The sequence below is a fragment of the Hypanus sabinus genome, unplaced genomic scaffold (assembly GCF_030144855.1).
Source record: "Hypanus sabinus isolate sHypSab1 unplaced genomic scaffold, sHypSab1.hap1 scaffold_2802, whole genome shotgun sequence".
Taxonomy (NCBI): Eukaryota; Metazoa; Chordata; class Chondrichthyes; order Myliobatiformes; family Dasyatidae; genus Hypanus; species Hypanus sabinus.
The window spans coordinates 1-14,376 of NW_026780942.1; the positions used below are offsets into that span (position 1 = coordinate 1).

The 14,376-nt window shown below is 44.8% G+C and overlaps 1 protein-coding gene across 3 annotated transcripts; it reads right to left on the minus strand.

Annotated features, from left to right (window-relative positions):
- Positions 1-1,160: 1,160 nt before the first annotated feature.
- LOC132388233 (gastrula zinc finger protein XlCGF26.1-like) lies at positions 1,161-11,274 on the minus strand. 3 transcript variants are annotated; one of them, XM_059960575.1, is made up of 2 exons: positions 11,232-11,274; positions 1,161-6,163 (listed from the first exon to the last, which is right to left on the minus strand). In XM_059960575.1, the coding sequence occupies exon 2, from the start codon at positions 5,753-5,755 to the stop codon at positions 4,565-4,567; it is 1,191 nt and encodes a 396-aa protein (XP_059816558.1). In that variant the 5' UTR covers positions 5,756-6,163; positions 11,232-11,274; the 3' UTR covers positions 1,161-4,564. The 3 variants fall into 3 exon arrangements, with proteins under 3 accessions (XP_059816558.1, XP_059816560.1, XP_059816559.1); XM_059960577.1 differs by lacking the exon at positions 11,232-11,274 and adding an exon at positions 10,850-11,078; XM_059960576.1 differs by lacking the exon at positions 11,232-11,274 and adding an exon at positions 10,819-11,078.
- Between the last annotated feature and the right edge of the window lie 3,102 nt (positions 11,275-14,376).

Genomic DNA, 14,376 nt, shown 5'->3' on the forward strand with positions numbered 1-14,376 from the left:
AGCTCAGAGACCTTGGCCGTCACCCTGCCTTGTGTAGCTGGATCCTGGACTTCCTGTCAGATCGCTGGCAGGTGGTAAGAGTGGGCTCCATCTCCTCTGTCTCTCTGACCCTCAGCACACATACCCCACAGGGTTGTCTCTTTGGCGCCCTCCTTTACTCTCTGTGCACCCATGACTTGTGTTGCCACCCACAGCTCCAATCTGCTATTTAAATTTGCTGTCAGCACTACATTGATTGGCCTAATCTGAAATACTGATAACAATCAATCAAATGCCTTCTGACAAGGCTCGGTCCAAACAAACTTTTCACCCTTCTTCAGGAGATTGGTCAGAGGAAGAGCGATAGCAGCAAAGTTCTTACGATAATATCCATCCATTCCCAGAAACCTTCTAAGAGCCTTCTTAGCACTCCGAATAGGAACTTGAGAAATTGCCTGGACTTTTGCCTGAACAGGAGCCAACTTGCTTTGACGTACAACATAGCCAAGACAGGTCACACTGGCATTGCCAAATTCACTCTTAGCCTAGTTAACTGTAAGGTTGTCCTAAGAAAGCCTGTCAAATAGCTTTTCTACTGCAGAGATATGCTCTTCCCAAGTGCCACTCCCTGTAACTAAGTCATCAATATAGGTATCTGTGTGTTCTAACCCTCGAATTACAAAATCAATCATTCTCTGGGATGTTCCTGGAGCATTTTTCCTTCCAAAAGGCAAAACATTGTATTCATACAACCCAGATGGTGTCACAAACACAGAAATGTCTCTACCTCTGTCCGTCAATGGAACACACCAATACCCTTTCAACAGATCAATCTTTGTAAGATATTAGCTATTCCAACCTTATCGATGCAATCATCCACCCTAGGGATAGGATAGGCATCAGTTTTTGTTACTGCATTTACCTTTCTACAATCAGTGCAAAATCTAACACTACCATCATGTTTGGGCATAATAATGCAGAGTGACTCCAATCTCATTTTGAAGGCCTAATAATACCATTCTCCAGCATATACACAATTCCCTGGTCAGCCAATTTACACTTGTCTACGTTCATGCGAAGTGGGTGTTGTTTAATCGGTTTGGCTTGACCAACATCTACATCATGTACTGCGCCCGTGGTTTGCTTGGGAACATCGGGAAATAAATCTTTGTACTTCTGAATTAATTCCTTCAGCTGTTGTTGTTGCTTTGGCTGCAGATGAGCCAACTTGTTATCAATGTTTTCTAGAACAACCGAGTTCATTAGCCTAACTGGGACCATGTTTGGCTTGTGAAAAGTCTCAGACGAGTCTATTGTTTCATTCTCAGGGTTACCAGATTCATTTGTTTTGACAACAATACTCACAGATGGTGCCTGCTTGTCAAAAAAGGCTTTATCATATTTATGTGCACCACCTGTGTTAGTTTACGTCAGTCGGGTGTTTTAATAACAGAATTCACATTATTAATTTGAGAGACTATCTCATACGGTCTATTGAATTTCGCCTGGAGTGGATTCGTCAACATAAGGCAAGCACCTTATCCCCCACCTGGTATTTTCTTTCGCGAGCGCTGTTATCAAACCAACATTTTGTTTTGAGAAATCTTTAAGATTTGTCTCGCTAGACTACAGGCTTGGTGTAGTTTATTTTTGGACTTCAAAACACAGTCTAACAAGTTAACATGTACATCCCCATCAATCCACTGTACCTTTAACAAGGTCAAAGGGCACCTCGCTCTGCAACCAAATACAAGCTCAAATGGACCAAAGCCCAGTGATTCCTGCACTGACTCTATTTCTGTGGATGAAAGCAAATATGTTCCTTCATCCCAGTCTTTTCCATTTTCAACACAATGTCTTAATCATTGTTTTGAGGGTAGAATGAAATCTTTCTAAAGCCCCTTCTGGTTCCGGATGGTATGCAAATGATGCAATCTGTTTTGCTCCCAATTCATAAACTACCTGCTTGAATAATGCAGATATACAAATACATCCTTGATCAGACTGTATTTCTTTAGACAAATCGAATAAAGTGAAAATCTTGGTAAGAGCCTTCACCACAGTTTTAGCTTTAATATTTCTGAGAGGCATTGCCTCTGGGAATCTGGATGTAGTACACATAATAGTTAGCAGATACTGATGGCCAGCTTTAGTCTTTGGCAATGGGCCAACACAATCCACTATAACTTTGGAAAAGGGTTCACCGAATGCAGGTTCAGGCCACTGGGGTGAGCTCATTAGGTTTACCCACAACTTGACAAGTGCCTTTTGGAAACTCTTATTCAGCGTAAAAATAATTTCATGAGTTAAAGCAAACTGATCTGCTAATCCAGCAGATTCCTACCGAGTGGCAGCATCATTTCCATCTAAATACGTCTTTATGTCATCAGGGACGCACCTTCAGAATTCTTCAATTGAAACCAACTCTCTCAAGCTGTTAAAATCATCATTTACATGTTCAGATGTGCATCAGTAGTCAATAGACACAAATTTCTCATAAGCAAATTCCGTATGTCTGGTTCACAGATTTCTTCAAATTTCTAAACTTTTGCCTGTCTGCTTCTGGGACCAACCCGTAAGCTTTGAGCACAGCCTGTTTCACTAGGTCATAATGTGTGGTCATAATGCGTGGCCATGTGGTTAAGGTGTTGAACTAGCGATCTGAAGGTCATGAGTTCGAGCCTCAGCCGAGGCAGCTTGTGTGTCCTTGAGCAAAACACTGAACCACACACAGCTCCTGCACATTTATAGCCCAGTGGCGATGATTGGGGCAGCATAAATAAGTAAATAATAAGCTGCTTCAGCAACTGTCAAAGCAGAATAGGCTTGCTAAGCCTTCCCCTTAATTACACTTTGTAAGAGAATTTTCTGTCTGCTTTTCTGCCTCTTTAGCCTGAAACTGCCTCTGCCTTTCTGGAGCCTCCATCTTTAATATTTCTAACTTCTACTGGAGCTCAAGCTCACGAGGTTTACTTTCAGGAAACACCTCCAACTCCTTCACTTTAAACACATCCTCAGATACATAATGCTCAGCTATTATCTTCTGCATCTGTGCCCTCCTCATTGTCAATTTCACCTTAGCAAGTATTAACGTTCTAGCAATACTCAACAACTCAATCCTTCTGGTGTCCTCTAATGCCTGAGAGGTTCACACTTCCAGATATCTATCAACATCCATTGCTGCTGGTTTTCCACACACAAGTAAATCAAAAGGGATTTCCCCAATGAAATTGATAATTAATCAATCCTTAAATTTGTCATATCCCAGACACAGCCCCATTTTGTTACAAACCATAATGGTTTAGAAATGAACCAACAGCAAAAGACTACTCCCAGTGGCCACACATTTTAATTCCACATCCCATTCCCATGCTGATATGTCTATCCATGGCCTCCTCTACTGTCAAAATGAATCCAAACTCAGGTTGGAGGAACAACACCTTATATACCGGCCGAGTAGCCTCCAACATGATGGCATGAACACTGACTTCTCTAACTTCTGTTAATGCCCCTCCTCCCCTTCTTACCACATCCCTGACATATTTAGTTGTTTACCTGTTCTCCCCCTCCCTCTGGTACTTCCACCCCCACGCTTTTCTTTCTCCCAAGGCCTCCCGTCCCATGATCCTTTCCCTTCACCAGCTCTGCATCACTTTCGCCAATCACCTTTCCGGCTCTCAGCTTCACCCCCACCCCCTCAGGTCTTCTCCTATCATTTGCATTTCACCCTCCCCCCATTACTTTCAAATCTCTTACTATCTTTCAGTTAGTACTGTCGAAGGGTCTCGGCCCACAACGTCGACAGTGCTTCTCCCTATAGATGTTGCCTGGCCTGCTGTGTTCTATCAGCATTTTTTTTGTGTTTGTATTTCCAGAATCTGCAGATTTCCTCGTGAGTGTTATGTGTATGTATGTGTGTAAATATAACTCCCAAACTTCTGAGCTCAGGGGAAACAAGGCTTGGAGTCTGGAGATGTTAAAGTATTAAAGTTCAATTCATTCACAGAATAGGTGATGTGAGAGAGATATTTTTGTAATCCAGGGTAAATGTTGAGAGAAGGCAATTATGTTGTATTCCACAGGTTCCATGGTGGTAAAAAGAGAGAACAGTCGCTCTAGATTTTATCCATCATCTTTACAAATGTACATACGAATTATCACCTAAAGTGAATTGTCATAAGGGGTATCATCAAATGAATGACCACGCCACAGCCAGGCAAGGGTTAACACATAAGTTGTCTCCACAGGATATCCCAAATCAGATCCACTCCTGTGGAACAAATGAGGTGACAACCACACATTCGATGTACGGTGAATCGATAATTAGCCCACCCTTGTGAGCGAAGGAAAGTTCCAAACAGTGATCCTTGGCTACTAGTTCCCTGGTTTTGATCCTTCCATTTTTCCTCCTTTGTCTCCGTCTGACTCTGAGTGTCTGTGTCCTCAGTTAAAACTAAACAAGCTGCGAGCAATGTAAACAAGCTGCAAGTCAGACTGATTCACCTTCTTAATTTCTCTCTCTCTCTCTCTTAAAATGACAGTCTACAGCAATCAAAACCAAAGGATTCATAACAATGGCCTCTCCTTACTGTGAACTGACTGGTGTGCCAAGAGGTGGGATGACTGAGTGAATCCTTTCCCACATTCTGAGCCTCTCTCTAGTGTGAACTCGCTGATGACTCTGTAGGGTGGATGACTGAGTGAATCTCTTCCGACAGAATAAGCAGGTGAACGGCTTCTCCCCAGTGTGAAGTCGCTGGTGTCTCTGCAGGGTGGAAGAGTCAGTGAATCCTTTCCCACACACTGAGCAGGTGAACGGCATCTCCCCACTGTGAACTCGCTGGTGACGCCGTAGGGTGGATGACAGAGTGAATCGCTTCCCACATTCTGAGCAGGTGAATGGCTTCTCCCCAGTGTGAACTCGCTGGTGTCTCCGTAGGGTGGAAGAGTCAGTGAATCTCTTCCCACAGACTGAGCAGGTGAATGGCTTCTCCCCAGTGTGAATTCGCTGATGTACCAGTAGGATGGATGACACAGTGAATCCTTTCCCACAGACTGAGCAGGTGAATGGCTTCACCTCAGTGTGAACTCGCTGGTGTCTCTGTAGGGTGGATGACAGAGTGAATCCTTTCCCACAGACTGAGCAGGTGAATGGCTTCACCTCAGTGTGAACTCGCTGGTGTCTCTGTAGGGTGGATGACAGAGTGAATCCTTTCCCACAGACTGAGCAGGTGAACGGCTTCTCCCCAGTGTGAATTTGCTGATGTACCAGTAGGCGGGATGACAGTGTGAATCCCTTTCCACAGTCTGAGCAGGTGAACAGCTTCTCCCCAGTGTGAATTCGCTGATGTACCAGTAGGGTGGATGACAGAGTGAATCCTTTCCCACAGACTGAGCAGGTGAAAGGCTTCTCCCCAGTGTGAACTCGCTGGTGACTCTGTAGGTTGGATAACTGAGTAAATCTCTTCTCACAGACTGAGCAGGTGAACGGCTTCTCCCCAGTGTGAATTTGCTGATGTACCAGTAGGCGGGATGACAGTGTGAATCCCTTTCCACAGTCTGAGCAGGTGAACAGCTTCTCCCCAGTGTGAATTCGCTGATGTACCAGTAGGGTGGATGACAGAGTGAATCCTTTCCCACAGACTGAGCAGGTGAAAGGCTTCTCCCCAGTGTGAACTCGCTGGTGACTCTGTAGGTTGGATAACTGAGTAAATCTCTTCTCACAGACTGAGCAGGTGAACGGCCGCTCCCCAGTGTGAACTCGCTGGTGAGCCATTAGGTCAGATGACAGAGTGAATCCTTTCCCAGAAATTCAGCAGAAGACCAGCCTCTGCCCAGTGTGAACTGATTGGTGTGTCCACAGGTGGGATGACCGACTGAACCCCTTCTCACACACAGAACAGGTGAATGGCCTTTTCCAGTGTGAACTTGCTGATGTACCTTTAGTTGAGATGACCGAGTGAATCCATTCCCACTGTCTGGGCAGGTGAATGTCCTTTTTCCTGTGTAAAATGATGGGCGTGCCAGTTGGTCAAAATCACCGAGTGAATTCCTCCCTACAGTCTGAGCAGGAAGGGTGGACAATTGGATCCCTTGCTCCACTTCTTAAGTATCTAGGCAGAGACAACAAAACTGGCGTGTCGTGTTTGAGCTTCCTGGAGATGAATTCCTTCTCATTTTTAACCTGTAAAAAAATTTACAAAATCCATCAATGGGTTTAGGACAACATTTCAGATGAGATTACTTGAGTTGCCAAGGTTTGATCTGGTATCACACTGTTACAGTGAGGTTCACCCCAAGTTGGACAGAGAAATCATCTCCTGACTGGGCAGAGTGCTGGTATCTAGAATGACCATCAATTATCTGATGCTCTTCCTGTCTCTATCAGAATGGGGCATTTCTGTCGTCTCCAATCTGTGACCTGGCTCATTTTGACTCCCTCCATTGGTATTATTCCCGGCTCCTGCTGAGCGGCATGTGTTCCTTGTCCCACAGTGACTGAAACACTCTCATGCAAATTGTCTTTCTTGACGTGCAGCTGGGATCTTCTCTTGTGTATTATTAACAAAATGCCACAATTTTAACGCCATTTAAAAAATTCCCGCTGAAATGACTGGTTGGCCGCACATCTGTTAAAAGGACTTAGAGTGAATTTTTGTATTATTTCAGGTTCTTGTCGCAATCATAGAAAATTTCAACACAGAAACAGGCCCTTTGGGCAATCTAGTTTGTGCTGAACTATTTAAACAGCCCACTCCCACACCCCTACCATCCAGGTATCTACACAAACCTCTTAAACGTTAAAATCGAGCTCGCATGCACCACTTGTGCTGGCTGCTCATTCCACAGCCGGATGACCCTCTATGTGAAGAAGTTCCTCTCATGCTCCCCTTAACATTTCACCTTTCACCCTTAACCCATGGCCTCTGGTTGTAGTCCCACCCAATCTCAGTGGAGAAAGCCAGCTTGCATTAACACTATGTGTGCCTCTCTATCACAATCAAATCTCCCCTCAATCTTCTACATTCCCAGGAATAATGTCCTGATTTGTTCAATCTTTCCTTATAATCCAAGTCCTCCAGACATGGCAACATCCTTGTGTATTTTCTCTGAAATCTCTGAACTTCTTTTACATCTTTCCTGTAGGTAGGTGACCAAAACTGCACATAATACTCCAAATAAGGCCTCACTAATGTCTTCTACAAGTCATCTATTGTTGTCACTACTGTGGTTCATGCAGGGCAATGGGCTAAAATATTTCCTTCCATCCCTATCTAACTGAGATACCACTTTCAGTGAATTAAGGACTTGTATTCCCAGGTCCCTTTCTTCTACAACACTCCTCTGTGCCCGACCAGTCACTGTGAAAGACCTCCCTTGGTAGGTCAGACCAAATGCCACAACTCACACTGGTCTGCATTAAATTCCATTTTCCAATTCTCAAACCATTTTCCCACCTGGTCCAGATCACACTGCAAGCCATGATAGTCTTCTTGCAGCCGCTAAACCTCCAGTCTTGTTGTCATCCACAAATTTTCTGATCCAGTTAACCACACTATCATCCAGATTACAGATATAGTGACAAACAACAACAGATCCAGCACTGATCCCTATGGCACACAACTAATCACAGGATTACAGTTATAGAGGCAACCATCTGCTACCACACTCTGGCTTCTCCCAAAGACAGTGTCTCATCCAATTTACTGTCTCATCTAGAATGCTGAGTGACTGAACCTTCTTGACCAACCTCCCATATGAGACTTTATCAAGTGCCTTGCTAAAGTCCATGCAGACAACATCTACTGCCTTGCCTTCATCCACTTCCCTGATAACCTCCTCGAGAGACTCTGAAAGATTGGCTAGTGCCATGCTGTCTATCCTTTATCAGTCCACACCTATACAAATACTTACAGTATATACTTGGTTCCTGCACACACATTCCAATAACTTTCCCAGTTCTGATGTCAAGCTCACCAATGGATAACTTCCTAGTTTATTTTTACAGCCTTTCTTGAACAGCAGAACAACACTGCCTGTCCTCCAATCCTCCAGTACCTCACCTGTCACTAAGGATGATTTCAATATCTGTGCTTAGGCCCTGATAATTTCTGCACTTGTCTTCCGCAGGGTCCTGGTGAACAACTTGTCAGGCCCTGGGGATTGATCCACACTAATTTGCCTCAAGACAGCAAACGCCTCCACCTCTGTAATCTGTACAGGGTCCATGAAGTTAATGCGGCTTTGCCTCACTTCTCCAGACTCTGTGTCCATCTCCTGAGTAAATACGGATGCAAAAAAAATCTCCCCAAGTCTATGCTATCCTTCATATGGATTACCATTTTGATCTTCCAGAGGATTAATTTTTTTTCCCTTGCAATCTTTTTTGCTCTTAACATATCTGCAGAATCCCTGAGGATTCTCCTTCACCTTGACTGCTGGGGCAAACTCATGCCTTCTTTTATTTCTTTCATAAGTGTTCACTTGAATTTCCTGTATTTCATAAGTACCCCATTTGCTCCTATCTGCCTGTACCTGGTATGCACCTCCTTTTTATTGATCTGGGAGAGGAAAGCCAAAGGGGTGATAGATCTGCATGCTGGGAGGTGGGGGTAAGGAGGGTTAAACTAAAGTTGCAGGGGGAATGGGAGCCTGAATAACGGAACAGATAGTGGTGGAGTTGTGGAGAAAGATTTTGTTCAGGCCTCAGACAAAGTCAGGAATGAAAAAGTTGAGTGTGGTGCAGTGAATATGCTGAGCCCTGTGTATTTCAATACAAGGAGCAGCGTAGGAAAGGCGGATGTGTTCAGGGCATGATCAACACTAGGATCTGGCAACTGTGGACTGGGACAGGCTGCTTTATGGCAAAGGTGTGCTTGGTAAATGGGAGGCCTTCAAAGCAAAATTCTTAAAGTAGAAAGCGGGTATGTCAGAATCAAAGGTAAAGATAGAAACTGTAGGGAAACTTGGATTGCAAGAGATATTCAGACCCTGGTAAAGCACAAAATGGAATTACATAACAGGGATAGGCAGTCAGTTTCTTATGGAGTATAAGAAATGCAAGAGAACACATAAGAAATAAATCCGGATGGCTAAAAGATGGCATGAGGTTGCTGTCACAGAAAAGGTGAAGGATAATCCTCAGGGATTCTAGTGATAGATTAAGAGCAAAAGGATTGCAAGGCAAAAAGTCGGTCCTCTGGAAGACCGGAATGGCAATCCACGTGTGGAAACAAAGCAGATAGGGGAGATCTTAAATATTTTTCAAACTCAATTTACTCAGGAGATGGACAAAGGGTCTGTGGGAGTGTGGAAAAGCAGCATTAACCATTTCAACCCTGGGGAAAAAACACTCCTCTGGCCACTCACACGCTCAATACCCCTCATCATTTTATACACCAAAAAATGTCTCTAAATATAAATAAGGAAATTATACATTGCACAACCTACTTTCCATGATTCAGTACATTTACACAGACAGGTGTGTAAGAAGGGCCCAACAAATATCAGGGACAAACGGGCCCAATGCACCCCAAACACAAACTGTTCCTGCTGCCACGATCCAGGAAATGGTATCACAGCAAAAGGACCAACAGGCTCTGGCACATCATCTTCCACCAGGCCATCAGACTGATTAATTCATGCTGATACAATTGCATTTCAATGTTATATTGACTGTCCTATGTGCAAACTATCTATGTAAATTACACGTTGCACATTTAGATGGAGATGTAAGGTAAATATTTCTACTCCTCATGTTTATGAGGTATGTATCTAATAAAGTCAATTCAATTCACCCTCTCCACTATCTGTTCTGTCATTCTGGCTCCCATTCCCTCTACAACTTATTTTAACTACATCACCCCCTCCCCTGCTCACTACCACTAGTAAGCCTTACCACTAGGTTATTCATCCCCTCTTGTTCTGTTCCTCTACCTGACGAATCCCCTATCAGGCCTTTGACTTTCCTCTGCCAGGTAATTCCCCCCAACAGGTTATGAAGTGCTCCACCTGTTGTTGTGGGGGATGGCCACTGGAGTACTCTGCGATGCCTATTTAACCTCATTCCCCTTCCTGATTCTCACCCAGTTTCCTGTGTCCTGTGGGTGTGACTCACCTCTCTGCATGTCATATCTATCACCCCCTCCAACTGCTGGATAATCTGGAATTCACCCATTTCAAGTTGCAGCTCATTGAAGTGCAGGGTTACAAGCTGCACATCTTGTAGGTGAGGGCATCAGGGACACTGGAGGCCTCCCCTCCTTCCCTCCTATACCCCTCTAATTTGTAATAATCTCCCCTCTAATTTGTAATAACCAGTGTGCAGATAAATCTTGTACTGTGCATTTTTTACCCAGTGACAATATGTGCACAGTGAATTTTATATAGAGAGGTATTCATTTTCACAGCTGGCAAATCACTGTTGATAAGTACTTTGATCGAGTTCATCTGCACTCTCACACAACCTATGTAGCAGGCCTGTAACAGGAAATGGAGGATTTTCTCACCAAATCTTTTGCACATTGTCCATATGTGGTTTGCTTGCTAAATTTTGCTTTAAAAAGTCAGATTTCCAAATATCACTCCCCTTCTTCCCACTTGCAAATTCTCCAGCAACTTTTGCATCACCAAAATGCAAACAGGCATCACTAGTTTCTGTATTCTACATAAATATTCCCCCTGAATCCTCCCCCAATGACTGAGGGTGGTGAATTCAGTGAATGCAATGCCAATGTATATGAAGGGAAGGGCCGTTCTCTGTCTCACTGGAGTCTGACACATTTGTGATGTGAAAGCTACTTGTTGCCCAGGGCAAAGTTGTTTGATGTCATTACGTACCCAGAGAGAATGGGACAAAACATGTTCTCACCGGTCGAAAAGTCCAGAGCAAGAGGAGGTAAAGGAAGCAACACACACTAAATACTGCAGGAGTTCTGCAGGCCAGGCAGCATCTGCGGAAAAAAGTACTAATGCAGATTTTCTCAACTGGTGATGTAAAAGATTTTTGTTCCCTTTCTCCGAGTTCCTAATCCTTGCATTTAGATAGCTGGAGCTCAGCTCTGTCTGAGAGATCCATCGGTTCCCATTCCCTCATCAGCCGGAAGCTCCCCGGGCTCCGTGTACGGATCGTGGGGCTGAGAGAGGGGGAAGAGGGCAGGACTGTCCCGAGATTGCGGATCACGGTGTCCGGATTTCACAAGAATCGTCCCGAAGTCGGTGTTTAAGATAAAAAGACGGAGAATCGCTCTTACCTGCAACCGACATTTTCAAAGCCTTCAGTGTACTGCGCGCATGCGTGAAACTCAGTGACGTCATCAGCCGGACGCCTGCGCATTTCATCGGCGCTTCAGCGCCGGTGAAATTCTTAACTCATGGCCCCATGGGTAGTCACGGTGCCATTAAACATTTCTGCAAGCACCGGTTCAATGTCCATACCTCATTTTTTTTACCGTGGGTATCGAAAAAATCTGCAGCTGTTTAACGCAGAGAGCGGCTCCCATAAACAATATACTCAATATCAACGTGTATCTAATGCCAATGTAAAATGCAGATATAAAACACAGGAGATTCTGCAGTTGCTGGATATTCCTCTCCAAAATTACTGCCTGACCTGTTGATTTCCTCCTGTGTTTTGCAGAAATTGACCACCTTTTTTTTTCGATCAACCAGTTTCCAAATGCTTCTAATCTTTCACCTTTAACCACATCCTGCTGGTCTTATTCGTCGTCCTCCTCTGGACACCATCTCTCTCTGGAGCCCCTGACTCAATCTGGCAAATCTTCGGTTTCTGACTCTGCACCATCGAAGATTCACTCGCTAGTCTGCTGTCAGATTTTAGAGGTGCATTGTGTTCCGAGACCGCAGGTTCGTTTACTGTGAGTGTCGCTTTAAGGGCCTGAGTGAGGAGGGCTGTGACGTCAGACACAGGCTGCGGCAGCGGGAGAGGGAGCGGGAGAGGGAGACAAGCTGTTGGAACTTCAGCGTGTGACTGCTATAGGCTGCAACTCTTCCATGCCCAAAAGGTTGGGTTGATCTGATCATCGGCACGCAGTGCACAACTGATCTGTGACTGTCACTTCGTATCATCCATGTGTGTGGATTTGCTGGAGTATCCTGTGGTATCACTTTTGTTGGCCCTTACCTGGAATCGGGGTGTTCTGTGGTAACCACTTGAAGACGATATTCCTGTCACTGTCACCTGGTGATATTTCTAAGTGGATTTCGGAACTAATCGACGGATAAGATCTTCGGCGACTGTTATTTCGTTTACCCAGCGTGGAATGTGTGTGGAATTCTTCGTAGTTGCCTTCTCTCTACGTGTTCGTGTGGATTTACAAATCTCTCCTCTCACTCGCTTATTCCGTGGATTACTGAACTTTTCCACTTTACCATCTGAAGACTTTAAGCATTGTTTCCAAAGCTTGATAGTTTGGGAGCTATATATACGCATTACACAGTTAACTTCTGTTTACTTCCTTTAATCTTTTATATTTGGAGTAGATACTGTTACGTACCCCGTGACGGGTCAAAGAACCAGCAGAAATAGGAAACAATGTATTGCTGTAAACTAATGCTGTTTATTAGTAACTACGCGATACAGCAATATAAATGCAGATATATCAAACAGGATAGCAATGATTATATGTGAGTGTGTGTGTGTGTGTGTGTGTGTGTGTGTGTGTGTGTGTGTGTAAATAGGAAAGCCAAGCTTCTTCACGCCTCGGGGTAAATAGATACCGTCTGACGGTGATGAGTGAAGTTCGGTTCAGTTCGTGGGATTGAGTCGAGTAGTGATGGAGAGAGAGAAGGAGAGGTTTGAGTCTTCAGGTAAGCTGACGCCGTCGATAGTCCCGTCGTCCCCCGAAATCCTTTGGAAGTCACCGACTGTGACCACTACAAACGGGACCGTTCTTCTGTGGTGGAGTTATTAACCCAGGCGAGGGATGGGCACACGAATAACTCCCCACAGGTCACAGCCTTTTCACACTGCGAGAGCCACTGATCGATGCTCCGGATCGATCTTCCAAAACCCACCTTTTTCTGTGGACACAACAAAGCTGATTCAGTGTCCAAAACCATGTGCCTGGAGGTCTATCAGCGGACCTCCTACTTATCTCACCGTGCTGAGCCCCAGCTGTCCATCAAACAGTTCCTCCCTTCTCTCTCTGGAAGAACACAGAAGCTGACAGTGTCCTTGTAAAAGTGTCAACAAGCTTGCAGAGAAAGCATAACACCATCTCCGAGCACTCACTCACTCACTCTCTCTCTCTCTCTCTCTCTCTCTCTCTCTCTCTCTCTCTCTCTCTCTCTCTCTCTCTCTCTCTCTCTCTCTCTCTCTCTCTCTCTCTCTCTCTCTCTCTCGTGTTGAACATCTCCCTCTCTCTTTTCAAAAACACAGTTCATAGGGGAATTCAGGACCCCGTCACAATACTAATGAAGATAGTGGTTTAACATCGAAACCAGGCTCCGTTAGTGATCTATTGCTGCTGGTAGGTAACAATTGCAACAACCCAGCTGTCTGAGGCACAGTCCTTTAAAGTTGGTGAAAATGACACAAAACGTTGAAAAGAGCGGGGAAGAAGGAGTTTAACCAACTTCGTCCGGAGCCCTGAACAACGTCACAACCACAGTGAGCTCATCGACTTGTTCAGCCCGGAGACAATCATGCAGGAAATTCATGCAGGTGTATAAGATGATGAGAGGCATTGGTCGTGTGGATAGTCAAAGGCTTTCTCCCAGGGCTGAAACGGCAAACACGAGGGGGAATCGGTTTAAGCTGCTAGGAAGTAGGTACAGAGGAAACTATTTTTTTTTAAGCAGAGTGGTGTGTGGAGTGCACCGCCAGCGACGGTGGTAGAGGCGGATACAATAGGGTCTTTTAAGGGACTCTTAGAAAGGTACATGGAGCTTAGGAAAATGGGTGGCTAATGCGGTAGGGTAATTCTAACTATTTTCTAGAGTACGTTACATGGTCGGTACAACATTGTGGGCCAAAACATCGGTAATATGTTGTAGGTTTCTGTGATTCTACGAAATTGAAGGGAAATCTCCCGTCCCACGGAGTGGTGACTAGTTGCAACTCATCATCTCAGGAAAGGTGAGAGGGAAACGATAGGGAGAGATTTTCACATACTGATATGGAACAGAAACATAGGTAGGGACCAGCTGGGCCGAGTGGCCTCTCAAGCGAGACACGGGATTTGATACAAACTGATTTATCTTTCACAGATTCACAATATTAAACGCCAGTCTAGTTTAAGGCTAATATCAGCACAACAGACTCCTCCAATGCTCAGTGACCAGGGTTCAGTCCTGGGTGCGATGAGCAGCCGCAAGAACTGCAGAATCTGACAGTAACAGTCCCTCAAGAACCTGCAGCTGCCTTCAGTCACCGTG